This window comes from Netta rufina, assembly GCF_964035555.1.
Source record: "Netta rufina genome assembly, chromosome: 1".
Classification (NCBI taxonomy): Eukaryota; Metazoa; Chordata; class Aves; order Anseriformes; family Anatidae; genus Netta; species Netta rufina.
Window position 1 is genome coordinate 70,661,166 of NC_140123.1, and position 25,003 is coordinate 70,686,168.

Here is a 25,003-nt window from a genome sequence, read left to right on the forward strand (position 1 = left end):
TAATCTAAATTTAACAGTTACATAAACCACATTTTGGAGGCTTGAAGACTTCTACCTACTGCCTCTGCATTTTTTTTGTGCGTAGACGAGCCAGATTAAGTCCACAAGGTGAGTCTGAGAGTTGCACGTAGCTTGTCATTTGTTGTACGTACATAGGGGCTGTTTTTCTTTTTAACAAGACAGAGAAAGCAGGTTGTTTTTCATCCCACTTGAAAGTTTCCTTAGAAGCGTGGCCAGTTCCGTTTTGCTCGGTCTATTTTAAAATGCAAAGAAATAAAATCTCACCGCTCTCATGTGTGTTCGCGTCGCAGCTCATTGAATTTCTCGGTTTCCTCTTCCTTCCGTACGGCTCTCCACAGGTACTGAACCTCTCGCCTATGTGCTGAACCCTTCTGTTCGACAGAGTGAAGCCAGGAAGGAAGCCCTGTTATTCCCTGCAGGTTCTGTGTTGTTCAGAAATCCCGTATGGATTGAAGGATTCATTTTGTGTGCTTGCCTCTGGTGTCTCTCGCGTAATGTGCCGTGTGAGTTTGGGCTCAGTGATACCTCATCCTGCTTTCTGCTGCCTCTGTTACTGCTGTGTGATGCCGGGAGATGTCAGGACAAGAGGATAAACTCGGTGCTTTATCTGGTGAATAAATGCAGTTTGCTCTGACGCAACCTGAAAAGGGAGAAGGGTTTGCTGCTGGTGTTTCTGCAGGTACTTGGGGCGCTGAAATTGTAACTGTCGGCCATTTACATCTGCTGCTTGACTGATTTCCTTGAGAGCTGTGCAGTAACCCGCTTCTTCAGAAAGGGGAAGTGCTGCTAGTCAGTGCCATGCTGATTTTCCTCTCCTCCTGAGAGAGTGGTGGCAGAAGCGAGCGGCTGTGTCTTGGGAAATATTGGGGTTCCTGTCGTGAGGTGACGCCAGGGAGGAGGGTGTCTTCAGCTTTGCTAATTCCTCTCGTCTGGAGTCGTGGCCCTTCTCCGTAGCTGTTGGAGATGGATTAGGGATGCGTGTCCAGCCCTGACTGCACAAGGGAGAAGAGGCTCGGCCACTGTGGAGTGTGGTGCGAGTCCAGGAACCATCCTGGAAACTGGATTAAAAACGATTCCAGAAAATGTTCCGCTGCAGTAGTTGCCCGGAGAGTCGAGCACCTCTTTGGTTGCTGTGTGGTGGTTTCTCAACGTCGCTCTTGTGTTTTAGTTTTCATTCAAAAGATCCCTGACGGTGAGCATCTTTGGAATTTGTATTTGTTGTCGTAGAAGTGATCCATCATCTGTTAGTCCTTCTGTTGATATATATTAAAAAAAAAAAAAAAAAAAAAAAAAAAGCTTTATATCTAGGCATGTTATCTTCCCACTTCTAGTGCTTGTTTCTAAGGTGATCTATGCTTGGCCATAAGGCTTGAGCACATTTGGAGTCCGTCGCCAAAGCATCCCTACTTCCTTCCAGGGTAGTGAGAGTTATTACTTGGTGGCTGAGAAATGAGGTGTGTGGTTGGGATGGGATTTTTTGGAGCCACTTACCTCCTTTGTGCTACAGAATTTAATTTCTCAGTTGCTTTACACTCATGTTTCTTAGCTTGTGCCTGGGAACTACTGGAAGTAAATTCTCAAGATCCAGACCAAAAGTTCCACAGGCAAACGTGCAAAATGCCAGAGAGAAGATAAAGCGATCTGGAGAGAGGCTGATGGCTTTTGCTGCTCACCGTACAGGATTTCCATCCTGTTCTTAATGACAGCTCATCTCTTCTCATCTCTTTCTTCTTTATAGCAGCGTCTACTTGAGGCAGTCTTCTAAATTATTTTTTGAACTATTCTGTGAAAAAAGGTATCTCTTATACATTATGGAAAAAAATTGAAAATGATTTTTCATTTTGCATGTAAAGACTATTTTTTTTGTTCTGTTTTTGGCGTGCCATTCATTGTAACCGGTGTTCTGCGGTTGGGAAAGGGCACTGGCACCCTGCTGAGCTTACTGCTCACCTTCACATTTCATCCTTTCCCTCCCGGTGATTCACTCTTTCCTCCATTCAGTCCTGAGGCACGTGGTCGGGGCGCGGTGACGGAGGCTGTCCCGTGAGCAGCAGAGGCGAGGCACGAGGAAGCCGAGTCCTGCTCCCAGTGGGGACCTACAGAGAGCACGGAGCACGTGGATCCTCTTCATAACCCATCCTTCTGGGAGCAGCTCCCGTGATGTGCTGTAGCTCTGTGTGTTCGCAGTTTCTGGGGTTAATGCTGCCCCCAAAATAATCAGGCTGGACTGCGGCGTTCCTGCTGTGTGGGGCTTACCCCGGGTGACTGCTTGTGCCGCCGCTCTCGGCTCTGGCGGAGGTGTAAATCTCCTGCCTGAGCTGCTACAAATCCACTGCCCAAGTACAACTTCCCCAGACGTGTTTCCATCGCTGTGGAGTGGTTGGCAGAGGTGTGCTTTCTATGCTCAGGTTGGCTTTGTTGGTTGTTTCTGCCCCCAAAGCAGCCACCTCCTGCCTCTGCTCTCCACCCTGGGGTGCCCAAGTGTTCCCAGCCACGTCTCGGCCCCGTGTCTAACCCCGCTTTCACTGGGCACCGCCTGTCTTTAAGACGGAGTGAAGAGGTTTTATTGCTGCGTGTGTTTATGTAGACTATAAAAGATGAGTCTCCTGCCATAAGCTTTCAGCACCTTTTAACAGCTGCTCAAAAATTCATCCGCACGTAAAAACGGAGCGCTTGCGTTTCTTGCTAAGCAGTGGCAATGGGGAGGTGGCTGTGCACACCTACCTGCGTCCTCTCGGCACGTCCCAAGGTCCTGTGATGTGCCCGAAGCTCTGGCAACCAGGCTGTTCAGAGCTGGAGGCTGCTGGCAGAGAAGGAGATGGCACAGGCAATGCCATTTGAGCTGCTCCTGCCTGGAGCCTTTAAACTGCTGGAGCTGGCAAGACAGAAGTGGCCGTCTTCATCCCTCATTACCTACAGCTTAATTTCAAGCCCGGTGCCACCAAAGCACGTCCAAAGAACAGCTCCTCTGGGCCACGTCAGGCAGCGTTTGCCCCGGAGAGCTTTGCAGTCTCTTAGCTGAACGGTGAGCGGTGGGAGCGAAACCCCGCAGTGCTTTGGGTCCTCTTTTTAACCCAGCTCTTCCTGTGCGCTGTGGCTGCCTTGCTTGGGCGCTGAGAAGGGGAATTAACGTGAATTAAGCTGTTTCCTGGTGGGACTCTGTAGGTGATTTAAGGCTATTAAAGTGCTGCACGTGCCGCCTTGCGATGCCTTGTCCCGTTACCCACGGACCCCCCGGTTAAATACCTGACCCGGAGGTGCTGTGCGTAGACCCAGCCGACAAATGCATGCGTCGTTTCCCTCTTCAGCTTCCAGCAGCGTGGGCAATGGCTTTCTATAAAAGAGAGATCAAAGGATAGTTTTAAACTTTGATTACTGTATCTAAACGCGCCGATCAAACTCATGCTCTTAAGTATAAAGGCTGCTGAAAATTTCCACTAAATTAAACAATTCTGCTGCAAACAGTTGGGTCGCAATCTCTTCAAAGCCTTTGGATAGGCTTTTCTTATCCGGAAATCCTGTTTATCCCCCGGTCTTTGGATAATCTCAAGACCCATTGTACAGTAACTAATGTGCAGGCTTTAACAAGCGGGCTATTTAGCTGCGCTTTCCTTTTTCTTCCCTTTACGCAGCGTGGGGTTGGGTTTTGTTTAAAACCCAAAAAAAAGGCGCAGATCCTCACTGATACCCTCCGTGGCTTGTCAGGCTTCCCAGAGCCAAGCTCTTGGGTCCCCCAAGTTGTGACGGGGTGATTTCAGTGCCGTCGCTCACCATTTTGGGGAATTATCCCCTTTTAATGTCTGCCTTTCGCTTCATTTTGGGCTTGGTTTTCCTCCCCTTGCAGGTGAGCTGTGTTTTGCACCCATGTCTGGCCGTGCTGCAGCTCCGCTCAGCAAGGGGCTGGAGGGCGCTGGCTGCTGCAGTTTCACCCCCGCCAGCTCTCCTTTTGGGGGACTCCTGCCTTTGGGGTGCTGGGTCCTGCGAGTCGGGGTCCACGCAGCCTGTCCTCTTCTGATGGTCGCCACCAACTCTGTTTCTCTCCGTAGGATGCGTCAGGATGAAACGCCACAGGCATCTGAGCACCAGTGACAGTTCAGACAATGAGAGTAAGTAGCCTGTGCTAGTTTTTCTTTGGTCTGTCACCCCCTTGTGGTTTCCTTCTGTGGTTTGAGGGCAAACTGTTTCACCTCCCATAATTAAAACAATGTTTCTTGCTTGATTTCTTCTCGCCTTCCCCAGTCTTCTATGTTCTGAGCCCTGTTACGGGAGGAAAAGCAGGCGAAGGGTCCTGTAAACCTGGGGGGGTGCTAAGCCTGCTTAGCGTTTGAGGAGAAATTTGTGTGCCTTTCCCTTTCAGAGCTGCGAAAAATAAATCTGTAATTCAAGAGAAGCTTTGCTGCCCAGAGGAAGCTTTCCTATGGCTAGGGCCATACAAAAGTCCTGCTGTCTCATGCGGTACAGACCCTCAGCCTTTAGTCCGAGCCTTTATGTGTTGCAGTATCTGACACTGGTTCTTCACCTTCTACACCGTGGCCTGGTAGACAAGTCAGTGAAGTTCTGTTTTAAGAGTTCCTGGGCACATGTCTGGCTGAGGTTGCACCTTCCTCGTGCCCGCAGAGAACCCCTGCGTGGCAGGGTCTGTTTGCTTCCTAGGAGCCCGTGCCCATCTGACCATGCTGCGTGCACCCAGGATTTGTTGCCACATTCATTACGACTCAGCCATGTACTGAACTAGCACCGTGCCCAGGAACATCTAGACATCACGCTGTACTTTTCTGCCTCTCTCATCAGCACCCTTTAGTATCGTTGCTATTTTTTTTTTTTTCACTTTGTTTTTCTAGCACTTGCAAGCTCTGTCCTCAGTTGTGCTCCTCCTTCCACTTCTGCTAGGAAGGAAATGAGGGAGAGTGGTCTGCATGCTTGTCTCTGTTTACTCACACTTGTGTCGGGCAGAGCAGAATGTACCCATAAATGCGGTGCGCTGTGGTTTTACAAAGAACAAGTGGAACAGGAGGAGCTGTAATCAAGCCTACAGACTGCAGAAGAGCTTTTTGCCCACATCTTGTCAAGAACGATCATAATTCAGGAGATTGGAGTGCCTTGTGTTTCACCAAGCAATTAAATGAATTGAAGCGAGCTGTAATGGTTCTGTTTCTTATTTCTTTTCTTTTTCTTAACAGGTCCTTCCACTTCCTTCTCGTCTTGTTCTAAATACAGGAGCAAGTCAAAAACACCAGCAAATGAACAAAAGAAACCTGCTGAGGTAAGAGCCAGGGTTAAAGATTGGTTACGGGTAGGTTTTTGTCATGTGTTTTTCAAGTTTCTAAGGCTTGAAATAGCGAGCTTTGAACCGGTGCCAGCGCGTTAGTTTGTTACCTGTCAGATGCTCCGTGACACTGTTTTTCCTCACCCTGTGAGTAATGCAGGAGCTCTGGTGTTTGATGTCCCAGAATGACTTATGGCTTTGCAGACGGTACCTTGTGGTGCTTTATTCCCCTGAAATATCGTGTCTTTTTGAAATTGAAAAAGCTGGGATGGATCTGTGATTTGAGAGCGAAGGAAGTGGTTGGGGTGTGTGTGTGCATGGGCAGGCTGCCACCTTTCTGCTCTAGGATGAAACAGGAACGCCCCACTGGGCAGGTTACGTATGAGCAGTGCTTAATCATCATCTGCCACTTTCTCACTCTTGTGGTTACCTTCAGCAAGGATTTTAATTGCCGTCCCTACCCATTACTCCTATCACCACTGTCACTGGATCGGTGTTCACTACTCCAGTCCCTTTTCCTTCAGCACTCGTGTGCGCTGCAGTGCTCAGATCCACCCTAGCAACCATCGCCACCGACTGCCCTTTTTCGGGAGGATTTTGTTGTCTGCCTCTTCCTCCAGATTTGGTGCCTGCTTTCTCGAGGGCTGAAGTCAGATAACAACTGCAAACGGGGAAATGTTTCTTGCAGTTAATTCCCCTTGCTTGCTGTCACGTCCCCTCCAAATGCATCCTTCAGCGTGCTGGTATGACTGTTGATGCCCGAGGTTACTGAGGAGAAAAAGACTGACAAAACAACACACTTTGCTTCTGTAGAATTTAAAACCCAGAGTTATGTCCCAGAAGTAATTTTTAGTACCATAACAGCAGCTTTGTAGCTGCTTAGATGCTACTGTGGGAGGCTGCATAAATATAAAGGTTGTGTTCGTAGAGCAGAAGCTATTCTGCAAACGTGCTTCGTGCTGCCTTTTCGGAATGCTGCTTCCCAGACGAATTTGGTTTGGTAGGAGCAAGGTTTCAGAGCGTGTCCTTTCTTTGGAAGCTTAATTTTTATCATGAGTTGTTTGAACACAACACACTGATTCATTCTGAAAAGGGAATCTTGTGTGAGTGTTTCCACACAACCCAGATTGGCCAGAGCTAGCTTTATAATGTTTGTTTACAGCCACCAAGAAGGTAAAGAAAACCCTACTACGCTTTTTTACCTTGAAAGCGTTGGTCTTTGAGGATTACGGTTCTGTGAGAATTTTAATCTTAAAACAGCTCGTGGCTACGGAGGTCTTGAAATTGTTGCTCACGTTTGTCGTCGCAGCAGCTTTGTTGCTTGCCAGGCTGGGTAAGCGGGGACAGAAACAAACGCTTTGCCAGGCTTGGTGCTGTTTCAAGTACGCTTCAGTGCCCAGTCCCTTACCAGTCCCTTCTCCCTGCCCAATTTTATCTCGTCTTCCTAAGGATGCTCCCATTACTGTTCTCTTTCCCTTCGCTCCATTCTGTCTTCATGTACGTCTGTGTGTACCAGCAATTATGAAGATGTGGCCCATGTGTTCAGCCTACGAGTTTTCTTATTTACATAACTTCTAGGAATTAAAAGGAGCAGTGTTTTCAGTTCCTCCTCTTGTGACCTTCTTTGCTGCTTTCTGCCTATCCCAAGATAAAATCTTGAACCCTTTATTGCTTGATAAATATAAAAATTTGAAGAACAAAATTTGGAATATACACTTTGAATTAAAAAAAAAAATGTGTTTTATAACATCATCTCCCAGTAATGGTGGCATTTTTCTGGTGTCTTTTTTGTTTAAGAATCTCCCTTCCCAGTTTAAAAAAAAAAAAAAAAGAAAAAAAGAAAAAAAATCTTAAATGATGTCCTCTTCTACAGGAGTGTCCCAAGTGCAATACTGCAATATTCCCCCTCCCCACAAAAAAAAAAAAAAAGGATAAAGAAGAGGAATGGATGGGAAGGTGACAGTAATAATCTCTACCCCTTGTGTGTCAGACTTCTGGCTATCCTTCCATTTTTTCCTTTCCCTGTGCTGGAAGCAAGCGCTCCTTCCAACCCCTAGGAAAGCATATGCTGGAGATCTCACGCAATGGTGTACTGCGTGAAGTGCTGCTGTCAGCAGAGCATTGAAATTGATTGCTAATGCACCAGCTGGTGACAAGGCTGGAAAGCAAAGACTGACCCTACCACATACCCTTCAAAAAAAAAAAAAAATCACGTTACGGTAATTCTGCAAGTTGTTTTTTTTTGTGGTAAGAGTTGTCTAATATCCATTGGATAGAAATTGAAAATTCCAGGCTGACAGCATCCCTTTAGCAAGGGATCTCTTTAGCAAGTTGGCAGTGCTCTCCTTTCATTCACCTCTGCTTGCCAGGCAGCAGACGTTTCTTGAGTTAGTGATGCAGAAAATCTAAAAGGTCAAAGCTATAAATAGCTGTTTGGGAATATTTTTGCTCGTGGTCTTCATACATTAATTTTTCTTTCGTGCCAGTAAGCCTGGCTCTCTCAATTATGTTGTGTGTGGATACATAGGCTTTCTTTCTACTTTCTCAGCCATCTCCAGTCCAACTGTTCTCCAGTATTTGGGTTTCCTCTTCAAATAAAAGCTCATTTTCAATATTGTGACCAACAGGTTAGTATATTTGTCGGCTGCTTCACAGGACATGCTTGTAGTGGTCGTGCTCCTCTGTAAATAAAACTTAAAAAAAAAAAAAAAAAAAAAAAAAGTTGGCTGTGGCTGAGGTGTGCTCTGCCTTGCGTTGCCTCTCATTGCAATCTATCTGATAGAGCTGTAATCTATCGCAAACAACTGACATGGGAACTTTAAGCTATCTGCTATAGCATTTACTTTGAATAACTAAACAGTGCTCAGGTTACAGGCACACCAGCAGCATAAGTCAAAACAGTTTTTCCAGATCTTCCTGATGCTGTTGGCCACGTGCAACCTGTGGAGTTGCCCCTTACGGGCTCGAAGCTGGACAGGAGGGACTCGCAGGTCTGAACAGTCGGCTGCGTGGGAGTAGCAGGGTAGGAGGCACTTGGATGCCTGGCTCAGCATGAAACCCCTACTTTGCTGTTTCCCGTCTCCTTGGAAGCTGCAGCGGAAAACGATGGCAGCACAGCTGAAATCATTTTTGCAGGGAAAACCCATCAGCTGGCCCATGCTGAAGGACTGACCAGTTCTTTTCCCCCAGGCTAGTGGGGGCACAAAAGAGCCAAAGAGATTTATGTGACACTCAAACTTATGATTTGTTTTGTTGTTTTTTTGTTTTTTTTTTTTAGTCTTCCCTCCCTCTCTATACTGTAGGAGAGTTAAGTTAGGATTATGTGTTGTGGGTTTTTTTTTTTAAACCCTGCCCATCTAAGGTGGCAGTATTTTACCTCTCTCTGCAAATAGGGTTCCGAATCCCACAGCAATAGTAGTTTTTAATCCCTCGCTGCTGATAGCGACAGCTGTGTTATCATGTGAAATGTAGCTTGTCTTCCCCAAGTAAATGGTCTGCTTTCATTACTGGGGTATGTGAAACTTTTTTTAGTAGCGTTTAACTGTCACATAAATTGTAGGTCTTGATCCTGAGGAGCACCCTGCAAGATTAGACTCTGAGCAGAAAATGGATTCCTTTTGCAGTTGGAAAGTGGTTGGTTTTGTTCTGTGAATGAATGGGCAATATGATTAAATCATATCGTTTGGCATGCCCCATGCATAATAGAAGAGGAGTCCGTCACCTTTCTGTGCGTGCTTTAGAAGATCCTGAATTAACTGCAACAGCTTGGACATCTCTGCGGGCTTCTCAAGACCTCTGGTCAACATCCTTTATTGATTTTAATGAGCTGGTTTGTAGCCTGCGTGGGTTAATTGGTTAAAAAACCTAATAATACTTTCATCTAAATCAGAGGTGCAACCTTGCTGTTTTTTTTTTTTTGTTTTTTTTTTTAATCTTTTTATACCATCTCAAGATATTTGAACTCCTTAGCAAGAGGTGGCCGGAATGCACAAGGGCATGGAGAAGTTTGCTTGTGATAAGGCTGAGCTGTTCTGCCTTTGGGACCGAATGCGCAGGCATGATAGTAAAATTCAAATGGTCTGCAAAAAGCAGAGGTAGAGCTTCAGTCCTGCCCCTCCTCGTGATGGAGGAATTGGGGAGGAAGGGTGGGAGAATATGAATGAGGCTGAAAGTTAGGAAGTCTGCTGGAATTAATAGGATGTCCTTTTCCGTGCACCATGTAATTAAGACTGAAGCTCATCTGCATAGGAAGTTGTGGAGACTGAGAATTAAACGTGATTAAAAAAGGAATTAAACGGATGGCAAGGAGTACAGATTTTTCTAAGTATCTTGTTTAATTAATACCATTTTTAAAAATTGATTGTTGAGTTTAATCCCCAAATCCAAAGCTTACGTCTGATTAGCAACCAGGAGGAAACTCGATGTGTTCTTACACGGTTCTCGCATGTGCTTCTGGCTCCTGAGATGGTGCTGTTAGAGATATCAGAGATAAGACATTCGGCAGGGTTGATTTAGTGTCTGATTTCCTGTTTTTTCCTATAAACACTAGTAAAAGAGGCTGAGAAGATTAATGGCTGCTCCAAAGAAAAGTGCGATATTTCATTTGCTCGAGTCCCAGCTAATCCTTGGAAATAGTTTTAGGGAGTAGGAGCTTGATGGTTAGGATTTACTGCAGGGCACGGCCAAATTACTTAGATGTTTGAGAAGTACAAGCTGAACGCTACACTTCTGTCTGCTTTAGCTGTTTGAACATCATTAGTTTTTCGGTCCAGTCAGTATACATGCCTGGAGCTGTAGCTTCATGGCCGTTTCACAATTATTTTGACTTCTATTTGCTTTGCTACAATACAAACCAACCAACCCGTGCTGTCGTGAGACTCCAGCCTCCTTTGTAATAAGGTGCCTTAAATTAGAAATTAATGCCCAGGTTGCAGTGTATTAATGAGACAAATTATACCTCACAAGGATGAGCACACTAAATTTTGGGAAGTGGTGTGTTCCTTACAACTCCGTTCCCTGTAGGTGGGCAGTCTTTGGCAGATGTGAAACATCTATACAAAAATTGAAGTACACTACATGTATTAGATTAGATTATCTGTACTCAGATATTATGTGGCTGCCTTATGCTTGTCTTACTACAGTTTGTCTACCGTGTTATTTATGTGGTGATTTTAGGTATAAACTGATGCTTTTTAAGTGACTTTAATTTTTGCTGATGGTGTTAAACATGAGAATTACAAATTACAACAGGACAGTAAGCTTTGATGGGTGACTTTGGGATGAAAAAGAAGGTAATTGTGGAGGTGTATAAAAAATGCCCGAAAACCTGATGGAAAACTTGTGTTCTTACGTAATTTACTCTGCATTTTAGAGAAAATGCCTCCTGTTGGATGGGTATTTGGCTCCTGGAATTTCATCTCTGGCCTTCAGGATGGGTTGTGAAGGAGGTGGAAAAATCAGAAACCTACTGGGCATTTCAGCTTTCTCTTTCTAGAGTGGGATACTGAGGATGTTTCTGAGGTCATGTTTCTGGGGAAATCTGGGTGGGGAGAGGCATATTTTTTCCCTCCTGCCTTTTAAAAATCGCTACTTTGTTTCTGGGACAGCCAGACTTCTGACTCTCTAGACAGCCGGCGTGAGGAAATGAAGTGTGTACTGCTGACTCCTCCGGGGCTCTGCCAGGCGCCAGGGGAAGCCTGAGGAGTGAAGCAATTAGATGCAATCCAGGAGAAATCCTGCTTTAATTGTAACAGCAGCAGAGCGGTTAACATGTGCTTTACTTAAACCTCTGCCACGTGGCTCCCAGCGGTGGCCTACATGGCCATGGGAGCACCTTACCGCGGTGGAGTTCTGGAGGTAGGTGGTCACATACTGAAAAGCTCAGTGTCATGAGAAGAAATAGGATTTTTCTTACCATTTTTAAGAGATGACCCAATCCATTCGCTCTCACTGACACAAGCATTTGGGCAAGTAAGTTGAATGAGCAATAGGATCAGTTGCCGCCGGTAGAAGCGTGCAGGGGAGGTATTAAATTAAGTTTTTGACTCTTTTTTTTTTTTTTTCTTTTTGAGGGGGGAGGAGGTTTTTGTTCCCTGTCCCCCCCCCCCTAAATGTGGCTTCAGGTTTGCATTGATCGCAAACAAAACGTTCCCGAGGTCTGTGCAGATCTGGTATTTGCGTGGCTCAGTGAAGATGGAGGCTGTAGAAGGCTGTCGTGTAGTTAAGACCCGATCTCTGTCTTTGGTACTAATATTTCACTATAATTCTCTGTAGCATTGCATGTGCCTCCCCGATATCTTTAGCAGATAAGGATATTGCCCAGGAAGTCATATTCTTTGGTGGATAGCCTTGATTTATTCCCAAAGTCAGCGTGGGAGTGGGGGGTCCTGTGAGGAAGATCAAATGTCGAATTTTCCCAGTGTTTGCCGAAGGAGTTCATGTTGAAGTCAGACAGCTCCTGGTGCCACAATTACAAACTCCTGATTCAAGAAGTTCATTTCCTTTGGACATGCACTTCTAGCATAATTTACAAATAGGACTCCGAAGTCTGAAAAACAAATAAAACACGTGAACCCTATCTTTCCATCCACAGGCCTATGGTCTCACTGTAGCTTGGTGTTGGTGCCGCGGAGGAGCAGAGCGTGCTTATTGTGGAGAATTTTTGTAGGATTTAGGCTGTTAAAGGCTTAGAGACAACAGCATGTCTCTGCAGTGGTTCCTAAGTTGTTCTCGTTGCTTCAGAAAATCTCGTCAGACTTCACTGCAGAGCAAAAAGACCAGAGAACAAGGTTTCCTATTACAAATTTGAGTCCCAGCTTTAAAGTGTGAAAAAAAAAGTTGTACAGTTTCTCAACAAAACGCTTGGTATTTTTATTGTGACATAAGCAAGCGTGTTTTTCATTGGCTTCATTCAGACAAATTGCTGCACCATTTTCAGCTGAAACTGTAAAGCTCCTGGCAGCTACGTGACAGGAGAGGTTCAGACCGAGCAGTCTCGCACGGTAAGCAGGGCTGAAATTCATCTCTTCCTTCACGCTTCCAATTGCCAAAAATATTTTTTAAACGTCCCACTGTCACACTGACTTCCGAGGAGGCTTCCAGCAGGTGGATGTTTCCTGTTGGTGTGTGTACAGCCCCCATCGGGTGGCTTCTGGCAGCTGTGGCTGCGCTGGGCAGGGCCCTGCCGCATGAGGTACGAGGCGCGTGTCATGGCGCTGGCCGAGCCGCCTCACGCGAGGGGCCCTGAATCCTCCCAGGTGGGTGGGGACACAGTGCTAGCCTAGGCACGCTCATTATTGAGCTCTTCTTGATCTGTGTGAGACTACAGATGATGCTAAAATACAGCTGAAGGCTTGTGTTTTGTGTGTGGCTAGAAATGTAGGTGCTTTGGGGTGACTGACGCTCACTGCTGTGACTGAAAGGCGAGCGCGGACTGGAAGTGAAGGGGTTGCTGCCAGGAGGAGAGGCTGTGCTCTGCATTGCGCTGGCTGTTGCCTCATGGATGCAGTAAGTGTCCAAAAAGACACAACCATGAGGAGAAGTTGGCTGTCTAAATCCTGAACGCGTGTCAGCTGTTTGAGCTGGCTCAGCTCGTAGCCTTGAGGCTGACTGCAGGAGTAAAATTTACTTGATAAGGAAAAATGTTTACTGTGGGAAGATGGGCTGCGTGAAGAGATGATGGATGATGAGAGCTGGAGATCGTGGTGTCTCTGTAAGGATTCCAGGTGTCTGCAGGAAATGCTCATCTGGACTCGTGCTGTAAGTGTGAATGGCAAGGAAAGCGTTCTTAGGAAATCTTAGTTGGGTTTGGGATCCCTGAAGGTTTCAACCAGTGCATTTATATTGGTTAAATCTTCGACCTCCAGTGATAGCACCACTGTAAACTTCAGCAACTTGAGGTGGAGAGCTTAATGTTGCTGCGTGGTGACCGTGTGGCCAGGCAAAAAATAAAGTTCGTGCTCTAAAAATAGAGATGATACAGCTCACATATATAATGGACGATCAGGAGACGAATTTGCTGCTAAGCAGTGTAGTTAGATGTAGTTGGAGTACTGATGCCTTTCAGAGCATTTTTCATTTAGTGTTTAAAAAACAGCGGTTTTGATAAGTAACACTCTACACCTGTGTTTCTCAGCGCTTTAAAAGGTAGTTTGTAAAGCACTTAACCCCTCAGATAAGGTTTGAGGAATATACGTTGTAATGATTAAACCATTGCATTTCTCAGTTATTGGATTATTTTTCCTTATGGGTTTCTTTGGCACTGTGCCATGTTAGTGCCTCACAAACCTGGCTCTGTATTCGTAACAAAAAAAAATTACAATTTCTTTACAATGGCTTAAAACAGTGCACATCTTATTTTTGCTGTGTAGACACTGCTTGTGTTAAAATGGATGCTTACAGCGTTAATGCTTTCCCTCCTGTCACTGAGGCTTTAGTTGCTCTCTATTTTTGAGCTTCCAGGTTAACTTGCTCTCCTGGCAGCCTACGAGCGATGCAGACGTAGTGCACAGTGAAGCAACTCCTGTGCTCTGAGCTATCAGCAGCCTCTTTCAATACCTGTTTCTGCTTAAAAGTGTAGTGCCTTTTTTTTTTTTTTTTTTGTTACAACGATTTCTTGATGATTTCCAAGAACAGCTGAGAATTTTTGCAGTAGGCATTAACCGGTCTGGTGCTGTCAAATTGAAAAGGGTACGCGAAGATATTTGGCTCTGAAGTATTTTATTACTGTTCTGGCTATAAAACTGAATTAGTAAGAAGAGAGTTCAACCTGCCACAGCTTATTGCAGGGATATTTTCCCTTCTCATTTTATTGCCCTTTGAGGATTTGATTTCTCATTATGATAACACAATTAATTAGTTGCGATGTGTCCCCAACACCAAGCTGCGGTCGCTGTTCTGCTTTTATAGATGTTAAACTTGGGCAGGGTAGCAGTGGGAAGGGGAAAAAAGAAATAAAAAATTCATCTGCCCTTTATTTGAATTTCATGCACCTGTAGTTGACAGGCATTTACATCAAGTAAGCTGTGAGACGGCCGATAATCCTGGTTGCACGTTCGTCAAACTGGAATCCTCTGCAGCCAGGAGCTGGGTGTTAGAGCTGGAGGTTTGTCACGGGTGGCCTACGCTGGTGTGTTTCACCACGTAGCTTTGCTAAGGGGTCCTGAGGCTGGATTGCATTTTCGTGGTGGCATTGCTGGGGTTCAGGCACAAAGCAAGGCAGAATTCGTGCTTCAGTGTAGGCAGCTGTTTGTCTTCAATCCTGAAGATCCTGACCAGTAAAACTTCAAATGGATTTAGTAGATGAGCAAGTGCCTGTACATCAACTTTGCCATGGCAACTGCTCTGAGCTCATGATGAATATGACAATTAGAGCTTGACTGAGCGGAGGAAAAAGATATGCAACCTTGTACCTAAGTTGGGATGAAGCATGCAGACTGGCAAGTAAAATGAGCTGTTTGAAAGTGATATTATAAATAAACTAGGTACAGGCCTCCTTTCCCCCTTTCCCTTGGTAACCTGCAGCAGCTTGCTTTCTTCCTTCTGATTAGGCTTCAGGCAGCAGTGTGGTTTTGAGTTAGCTGAAAATTCTTGCCTTGCTGCACCTGGTATGTTAAGAGTCAATAATCTAGATGACTTCAAATTAATGTGTTTGTGTGCCAGCACTCTTTAAAAAAAAAATAAAAAATAAAAAAAATTAACAACATACGCGCATTGTTTCAGTGTAGATTATGAAAAATCCATACTGCTTCCCCTGGTGGAAATCTTTTTTCTCAAGCCTCTCCTCTCCCTGGGTTTCCTTTGCAGGTGTTCCGCAAGGATCTCATTAGTGCCATGAAACTACCGGATTCTCACCATGTGAACCCCGATGAATATTACGTCTTTGCGGACACGTGGAAACAGGAATGGGAGAAAGGAGTCCAAGTTCCAGCCAGTCCAGAAACAATTCCACAGCCTTCTCTCAGGTAACAGCGATTGCACATCAAGCATGTGCGCAGAATGTGAGCTCAGAGAAGGTGGCCTCTCAAAAAAGAGGTGGTCTAAACACAGCCCACATTTCCTTGTTGTTACGGTTACACCTCCAATGCAGCAGCCTCCAGGCATGCTTTTAAGCCAAACAAGCACCAATTTGGAAAACATTTCTGTGGCACTTCAGATCTGGTTCTGTCTAGATACCATGATGGTATCTACATTGCAAGTGTAAAAAGGGGATTTTGTTTTTTCCTGAGTCTCGTGGTGCTATGGGTTAAATCTGTTTTCTCTTTTAAGTGTGGAAAGTTAAATTAAAAATAAACCTAAATCTTGCGTTGCTTTCATGTTACTTGAAAAGCCTCCCTATAAAGCATGAAGAAATAGAACAGTAGGCGCTCAGGAATAGCTGGTACCCGATCAAACTACTCACTTGTTCACATAATACAATTTTTGTTGGTGTTGCCAGAGCCTTTAACTCCTTCTGCTATCTTTTTCCACAAATAGCCTCTGATCAATATACAAGTTCAGTGATGCCAGTTTCAGGAGACAGATTGTTTGTCCTCTGGTCTTGTGTTTAGACCAGGAAAACCTAACAGTGTAGTCCTGTAACCTTTCCTGGTGGAAAATGTGTCTTTTAGTGTAGAGGTATTACTGCCAGTATGGTCTTCAAGACGAAGATAAATGAATTGTCCAGTGAAAGCGCTGATGCCAGCATAATTTAATTTCCACTGGGGCTATTGTCAGTACCAAGTTATTAAAAATAAATATATTGCATCTCATACCAGCAGTATTACGTTAGAGTTAAAAATTGATACGGAATGGTCTGGACTAGAGAAAAGAAAAGCTCACAAGGGAACGCGAGAAAAAACGAGCAAGGTGAAGGGGGGAAGAAGAATGGCAGAGGAGCATTGTTTGTGCTGACATTGACAGCCCACATTGTCCAGTTAGAATTATGTGGGATACTGCTCGGCTGCTGCCTGCTCCTTCTTTCCTCCTCTGGCCTTGTTTCCCACAGCTTTTCTTTTCTGCTGGTGCCGGGGAGGGCAAGCTCTGGAAAGCACGCAGAGCTTCTCACGTATGGCACTGTTCCATTCAGTATCTCCCTGGCTTCCTTTCACATGCAGGGCCTCTCGCATCAAATGCAGAGAAAGATGGACTTTATCTAGCTAGGGTCAGTCTCTCCGTTCTCATAGGCTAGTTTACTAGGCAAGCACTAATTTTTATCTCTTAAAATAATTGAAAGGTTAAAAATACCCGTATTTTTTCCCCCCTTGCTTCCTGGATGATTTTTAGCTGTTTTTTCCCCTCTACGTTTTTGCTCAGCAACAGAACCGTTCTTACAAATGTATTATTTTTGTTATGTAACGTGGATGAAGTGTCACATATAAAATATGGGTAGACTGCTTAACCCCAATGAAGAGCAAACATCTCCTCCTCCTCTCCCTAGCTGCAGCAGAATAAATCAAGCTTTCCTGAAAAAGCTGGAATCCTGAGGACTGTAAGCTGGCAAGATTTCCTTCTATCGTTTAGGAAGAAGACAGAACAAAGATTGTAGGGTTTTTTGGCATAATACTTTCTGTGTTTCAAAAACATTTGCATCGCCATGCTAGTAGCATTTGTTAAGTTGAAAATATTATGCACAGGCTTACATTTTAAAAATGATTCCGTCTATGTAGCAAACCTTAACATATTTCATGTGAAGAAATGACATTTACAGAATCCTGTCTTCCCACCCTGGCTTCACTCACAGGCTAGTTTAAAATCTGTGAGATGCTAGATTTCTTTGCACTTGATAACAAATATTTCATGTCTTTCAAGGCTGAATCTTAAAAAGCTGGAGCTAACTCCCTGTTTCCTTTTTATTTTCATGTGTAGGGTTGTAGCAGAAAAAGTGAAAGAAGTACTGTATACACGACCCAGGAAGTACATCCACTGCTCCAGCCAGGAGCCCACAGAGCCAGGTTACATCAACATCTTGGAATTGGCAGAATCGGTGTGTCGCTATGACTTGGATGATATGGACATCTTTTGGCTCCAGGAGCTAAACGAAGAGCTTACTGAAATGGGTAATTTCACAACATGTTCTAGTTTTTAAAGCGGCAGTTAACTGCTGCTGCTTGAGTTGTAGTCTGCTGTGTGAGATTCCTTAAAGATCTTTGAATGAGAATTGGATGGAAATGCTAGGAAAAACGAGGTAATGAACAGCTATAAAAACATTTAAAATGAGTTGCTGGATCAGTTAGCGTTTGATATTTTACCTGTTGTGCCTAGAAACTTCTTCACGTCCAAAATCACGTGCAACGTCTGCAGGCTGATACAGGAGGGGAAGAGCCCAAACCAGGTGGAATTAATTTTAGGGCTTTAAAAGTTAAAAATATTGCATAGGAAAAACACATGCTTCCATTTTTTAAACTTGTACATATTATTGCTACAAAATACAGAGTTCTGAGGAGCTGACATGCTGGGTTCTTAACAGAATAATTAAGTTGCACGCATGCTAGCCCATTTAAAATCTGCTATTTTTTTTTTTTCCATGTGAGTTGTGGGTATAGAAGGCTTTGAGGTGGAGTGAACTATGGAAAATAATCTTGGAGATATTGCTGGAATAACTGGGTTGCGGTGGGATGGCCTGTGCAGCTGGTGCTCTTCCATGGACGAGTGCAAAAGGGAGATATTTAACATCTCCTGTTCACAAAGAAGGAGGAACTAGGTGGGATGGGCTAATTGGTAGGGGCATTGGCTGTGGCAGGTGCGAAATAGCAGAGACTGAGATCCTGAGGTGAGCAAAGAGAGGAAATAGCCTTCTGCTCCTGGGCTTACGGAGAGCAGGCTTCTGCTTATCTGGGGAGCTGCTAGGTGGGGAGTGAGGCAACTCTGAAGGGTGAAGTTGCTGGAGAGAGATAGCAGGGCTTTAAGGACACTCTCCTCCAAGCACAAGAGTGATCATGGCTTTTCTGGGGCTGAAATCACCATCCCTGGAGATTTTCAAGGTCTGACTGGGTGTGTTTGTGAGCAGCCTAATCTGGATTCAGTGCTGGCCCTGCTCTGAGCAGGGAGCTGGGCTGGATCCCTCCAAGGCCCATTCCCACCTGAATGATACCATGATCCTTTACGTTCAGGGAGTGGAAGAAACATTCTGGCACTGGAGAGAACAGTTTAGTACCAGAAGGCACTCTGTTTTAGCAGTCATTTATCTTTTCCATCTCCCTGTTTATCAGTTGCAACAAGAAATCAAAATGAGCAGCTATCTCCTTGTCCAGCAGTTGGAGTGATGTCTTTTGTCTTATACACAACCCAGACTTTTACTTCAATAGTCGTTCTGTTTGTATTTATAAAACCCTGCTAAAATTAGCCAGTGACTGATAAAAGGCTTTTTAAATTTAAGTCGTGTATGCTGTGGTAGTTGCTGGAAGTTGTGCTTTATGTCTGCCTCTCAGACTGGGTCAAAAGCGCCTGACTGTCTCCCAATTCCCCCCTCCCCGTTCTGCACTGCAGGGTGCGGGCCCCTGGATGAAAACACGATGGAAAAGACGATTGAAGTGCTGGAGCGGCACTGCCACGAGAACATGAATCACGCGATTGAGACTGAAGAAGGGCTGGGCATAGAGTACGACGAAGATGTCATCTGTGATGTGTGCCGGTCCCCTGACAGCGAAGATGGGAATGATATGGTGTTTTGTGACAAGTGTAACATCTGCGTCCACCAGGTTGGTGCCTGTGGAGGCGTTGACACTGTCCTCTGGTCTTTGTTTACCTTGGCAAGTGTGGAATTGGAGCTGGTATTAAACGTGGAGGGCTTTGCCATTTGCTGGGTAAGGAGGGTGGTGCAATACCAAGCCCAAATTCTGTACTGTGGGAGTTACAGCAGGTAAGTGGCCAAGCACAGTCTGTGTGTGGACCTCTGTCACCCAGCAGGAGCGTGAAGCATCCTCAGGACTTGCAAGCGCTTTCTCTGTGACCCTAAAGCCCTTTATTAACCCTCCTTTTGAAAATAAACAGGGTGGAGAGCGCTGCCTGCCTATATGTAAAGAATTTAAAGACAGCTTATTTAAGAGCTGGGGTTTTTCCCTCCTTGATTGACTTGTTAACTTGCTAAGAAAACCTGGCAGCAACCAGAAAGCGTTATCAGTTCAATTTTTATCTGGATGGGCCCTGCTTCACCAAGCAGCCTCAGGTCTGTTCGTCATCACGCCGCTTGGAGGCGGGGAGGAGGAGTGCGAGAGATTTCCTCCTTCACAGTGCCCTCTCATGCCAGCTCAGCCAGATTGCCAAGCTACTGGTTTGGTAGCCTAGGCCACCCCCACTCATTAGCTGGATTAAATTAGGGAACGGTTTACGTCCGTCTCCAGCCTCCTAAATGTGATCTTTTGGTATAATGCCACTTCTGCATCAGTAATAGAAAGAGTGTTGGTGGGAACGTGCCTCAGAACAGGAAAAAAATAAATCACTGGTAAAATTGAGATTACAGCTCCCCCTGTTGGGTTTTTGCAACAGTCAGACATGAAAATAGCGTTAGGTTAGTCTGTCCTGGTGGTTCTGTAATGCAGGATTTCACTCAGGAAAGGCCCCCTCTCTCTAGGCATGAGAGGAATGTGCGTTAAAAACCAGCTCACTGCTTCACATCTAAATAGATTTATGTTACTGTAAAGTTGTTAATGATAGGAAACAGTGATTTTTAGGAAGGGCTACATACATACTGAAGCTAATTTAAAGAGATGCCTCCTTTTTTTCTTCAGAAACTTAAAAAGCGGCTAAATGCAAAGTTGAAGGTTCTTAATGGCAGTGTTTGTTGTTCAGTCACAATGGCTGTTCTGTGCTGTGAACAAACAATACCAAGACACACACTTTAAGAAGAAGCAGGTGTAGAAAGCATTTGTTTTATAGGCTGTAAATCTCTTTGATCACCTGACTCCTTTTAAGGTAACAAAACTGGAGAAGGATTAAGCAAAGGCCAAACCGTGCCTTTAGGATCTGAAAGCTTTGTGCCGTATGAAAATTAATGTTTGGACGTGAAATCCTATTAGTGCAATGATCTCAATCCCTGTTTTCTCCCAAGGCGTGCTACGGAATCCTAAAAGTCCCTGAAGGGAGCTGGCTGTGCCGCACCTGCGTGCTGGGGATACACCCCCAGTGCCTCCTGTGTCCCAAACGAGGAGGTGCCATGAAAGCCACCAGGACAGGGACCAAGTGGGCGCACGTGAGCTGTGCCCTCTGGATTCCAGAGGTAAATCTGAATTTCTGCCTCGTCCTTCTGTATTGTGGTCCCTACTATCCTCTTCCTTCTCTTCTTCCTCCTCCTTGTTCCCTCCTTTGCTTTTTCACATTCTCATGATTTTAATGTATCTATATGGTTTAGTCCTGGGCTTTATTCTGAGTCTGCAGAACCTGCAAAGGCTGGGAGAGAGAGATTAATCCCTTTGTTGGCCGTTTCCCCCGCCGACACACTGAGCAAGCACTCCTTGGTGTCGTTGCGGCACCTGAGTGACCTGCTGGAAAGGCTTCCTGATGTAAGATAGCATTCGCTTCATAACTGCAGCTTCCTTGCCTCTCTTAGCTCCTCATAAATGTGTGCTCTCTTGGTTAGGTGTATAATTTGTGTGAATACATTCATTTTTTTATTTTTTTATTTTTATTTTATTTTATTTTTTTAAGAAAAAAGCAGAAAACATACTACATGATTTGTACTGGATGAACTCTGAGATGGGCAGATGTTTGCGGTTAAGGTATTTTAGAATGATTTTTTTCTGAAGAGAAGAAAAATCTTATCTTCTGGGGAGAAGAAAAATCTCCTACACTATATTTTGAAAGAAAAGGCTTTAGTTGCATGCACGTATGTGAAGTTCAATAACGAAGCTTTACACTTGCTCTATTTAGAATCAAGGTTAGCATCACATTATAATTGTGTAAATTGGAATATTCACTCCTGTATAGATGGGCTGTTTGTTTAATTTTGTGCTCAGATCTGTATTTGTTTTCCTTCTGGTAAGATCCACAAATCCGTTACAGTGGATGGTTTAGCACGAAGCTGTAGCCACAGCTGTTGGCACTGTGATACCAAGGGGATGCCTTATTTCTCAAGCCTTCTGTTCCGAAGCAGCCAGGCCTTGCCTTTGCAAAACTTCACGAGGAAGATGCTAAGATTCTGGATTATTTTTTTTAACGTGGTATCACGATGCTGTGTGTATTTCCTAGCTCTGTCACAGGCATACGTCTGCTTTGCAGGGAGGTTATCTTTGCAGTTCTGCTTTCTCTTCAGGCCAGCGTGTACTTCCTGGTGTCTCATCCACCTTTAGGAAGAAAGGAGCAGAGGGGGGAGATTAAAAAAATTAAGATTAAAAATTAGATTAAAAAATTAAGATTAAAATAAATAAAAATCTGACTTCTGTACTTCCGAAGTGCATTTGTCTGAGCAGACAGGTTTTCCTCAGCGGTCCTTTCTGTGTGCGGTTGCCTTGATGTCATCCACAACAGAAGAGGAGCAGGCAAGTTTGGAAAGCAGCTGAGCACAGGACGGGGAGCCAGTGCTGCCTTCTTGCCTGCACACCTCCCTCCGGCTGAGGGAGGGAAGCCCAGGGAGCACCCAAGTGGGAGAGCTCAAACCCAGCTGCTCCCGCAGCCATCAGCGGCTCCAGGCCTCAGGCACCTCCTCCCCTCTGCAGCAAAGCCGAGTGTGTCAGGCGTAGCAAGGAGGTGGCACCTGCCAGGAGAGGTGGGAAACGTCTCTTGGGTCCGTTCATCCTCTCTGGCCCCTGCATTGCTGTTTGTAGGAGGAAAAAATAAAAATCAGTCACCAAGGAAGCCAAAGAAAGCTTTGGGAATCTCTGTTAAAATACTGGGTTCCTTTCTGGAGAATCACTGTAGCATAATGTGATCACTGGACTGGAAAGGCCTAGAGTTTGAAGACCTGGAGATACTTTATGGCACGATGCATATTCCCTTGGAACTGCCCCAGAAGAAACAAACATGATAAAATCTCTGCTGCTTCCCCCACTGTGCCCCCAACGAGACAGAGCAAGGCCGAAGGCAGAGAAAAGTGAGCCAGAACCATGTTTGTGGTAAAACCTTCAAAGAGGGGCTCGATGAGTCACCGAGTGTAGGCTAGCAATGTTGCACGTGGTTGCAGTGGGGATTTATTGTCCTTCATTAATTCGTTCAGCACTCTCTTAAAATGTGGGTGGGGGTTCTTCCCTCCCTCCCCTGGTAAGCTGATGGTGTCAAAAGGCTTTGTTGACCTTCATGTGGCTGATTGAGACATTTGAAGGTTTTTACTTCATAAAGGGCCCTCATCGTTGGTTTATATCCTTTTATTCTTCTGCCATTAATGTCTTTTAGTGTAAATGGCTCTTCTATGCTTTCTTTAAAGACGTTCTTTGAAAAAAAGGAAAGATTTTGAGATGAGAAAACTTGCTCTGCTTTGAAGTTCAAGATTTCTCTGCCTTAGAGGCCCCACTGCAGACACATCTTCCCTCAGTCAGCGTGCTGTCAGCTGAAGCACAAAGCCATTTTTCCTTAGCTGCTGCTGGGGGCAGGCTACCAGCGGAGAGCAGGGTGGTGGCAGAGATGTCAGCTCACCGTGGAAGTCACAGAGAAGAGGCTTCAACAACCCCACTATTATCTCTCTCCCACTTCTACAACTTCTTCGGAGCACAGCAGTCGAAATGGAACCTGGCACAACGTGAAGGAGGAACAGAGAGGCTACGTGTTAAGGCAGACAGTCGGTTCTGCCTTGGTTAGAGAGGTTTTGGGAAATAAAAAGGTTGGCCTCTCAGCTCTCGGGATCCCTCGTGAACAGCCAAGTTCAAACAAACTTTGCCTTGACTCCTCTCGGGGAGTGTTAGGAGCACGCAGGCGGCACGAGGCCAGTATAAATAAACTGCACCTGACTGGAAGCGCCTCGTGGTGTTTTGACAAAGCAGGGTAATGTAAACAGGCAGCACTGCAAGCCGAAGGGACAGGATTTCTAACACAAATATTGCCTGCCCTCCAGAGTCCCCTCTGGGGAAGCAGCAGGGAGAGCACTGAAGGGGGCAGAGAGCAAGAAGATGTGTGTCAGTTCCTAGCTTCTGCTGGGATGCACCGGAGGAAAGGTGGTGCCACCCAGTCTCCAGGAGAAAATCACTGAAGGTGATTTTTGAAAGGAATAAAGACAGCATGGCAAGTCGATGCAACCCCTTAATTCCCACAGGAAGTCTTGCCTGTTGATTCTGGTAACTGGGGCAAGAAACGTGGTCAGTCTCTTTACAATATTGTTTCAGAAACACCTGGGCGACTTGTAACCAGCTCTGTTTTGAGCAGCATCCAGTTAGGTTGGTAAAGGGTCTCATTATGGAAACCAAAAAGCTGCCTTTTGACATTTAAGAGTGGTGAACATGATTTTGTGGAACAATTCAAGAGTTTCAAGGACAGCTTTGTCCCTTTCCTGCTGACACATAGGAAGTCCACAAAAGATGAAGCTGCTCCTCATCTCTACCCGATGAATGCATCGCATGCTGCCTCCCCCTTCTCCTTGTCCTCTCTGGGACCCCTCTGGAGCATCCCGCTACCTTTCTAACAAAGACTTCTCAGAATTAGGTTTTAGTTTTGTTAGATGGGTCACAGCTTGCTGCTTTTCCTCATCTTGTCTTTTTTTTTTTTTTTTTTTTTTTGATAATTTGAACTGACAGTAGCTGGTACTGCTGGTTTCCAGGTGCCAAGTCCTGTTGGTTTTCCGCACAGATCTTTCAGACTCTGGTTTTGGCCCAAGAGAAGGCTGAAGCACGCCCACTGATGGGACTCGTGGCTTCTGGAGTTCAGTGACATACACTTGCGCCTGTCACTGGGCTGAATAGAAATACCACGCAGCACTGGCTGGCCTCAGCATATTCTAGAAGATCGGGCTTGCAACTGGGGGGTTGGAGATTGAAGTACTATAACAAACACAAATCATGCTTGAGTCTGTTTTTGTCATTACTCTATGATCTGTTGACCAACCTCTAAAATGTGAGAATGATGAATCGAGTCATCTCTTGCAAAGCTGTCTTTCCCAACTACTTGATGGATGCTCAAAACAATGCAAAAGATAGGAAAGAGTAACAAAAACGCTCAGTTTGAACAAAGCAGCTCTGACTCTCAGGCTTGATCAACGTGGCACTGCTGTATTGGACAAGTCTAGCTCGCAGAGAAGGTCTGCTGTGCTTCCTCAGGGGTTAGGCAGGTTTCAAAGTGAGTATGTACATCAGGTGATTGCTGAAATACCCCAAAAGGGAAGCTAGCATACTCACCTTAGTTTGATGGCCCTTGTAAAGGCAACAGTTTAATTATCACGTCTTAAACTAATTGTGTAATCTGGATTTCCCGAGAAGAGCCTTATTATGGAGGTTGGAAGAATAATCTATGAAAACTACTGTAATGTAATGCTCTTAAGCTTCTCTTAAAAAAAAAAAAAAAAAAAAAAAATCCTATCTCAGTCTTGACTACTTTCTTAGGTTATAGGCTTTATTCTGACCTCACAGTGCCACAGAACATGACCTCAAAACCTCCTTTCTTTGAATTCTTTGTTTTGACCCCTTTGCTAAGAGGCCCCGATCCCACCACCGGTCTGCTCTGCTCGGGCCAATCATTGTATGAAGCAGGGAGATCTGTCTAGCTAGAATTAGCACTGCATTTCTGTTTCAGGCAGGTAGCCCCCCATAGCACACAGCTGCTGAATTCAAAGTGTTTCTTCTTTGTGTAAGCATCAAATTCCAAGCTTTTGGAGACTGCCAGCCT

At 45.1% G+C, this 25,003-nt stretch overlaps 1 protein-coding gene across 1 annotated transcript in view; it reads left to right on the forward strand.

The window, feature by feature from the left end:
• Positions 1-25,003, forward strand: part of JADE3 (jade family PHD finger 3) — a 54,259-nt gene that overhangs the window by 20,274 nt on the left and 8,982 nt on the right. The window contains exons 3-8 of the mRNA XM_084289690.1: positions 4,068-4,127; positions 5,202-5,284; positions 15,092-15,249; positions 17,132-17,322; positions 18,752-18,963; positions 20,313-20,480. Of these exons, the coding sequence (XP_084145816.1) occupies positions 4,079-4,127; positions 5,202-5,284; positions 15,092-15,249; positions 17,132-17,322; positions 18,752-18,963; positions 20,313-20,480 (861 nt within the window). The 5' untranslated portion in view covers positions 4,068-4,078. The remainder of the gene's footprint in view (positions 1-4,067; positions 4,128-5,201; positions 5,285-15,091; positions 15,250-17,131; positions 17,323-18,751; positions 18,964-20,312; positions 20,481-25,003) is intronic.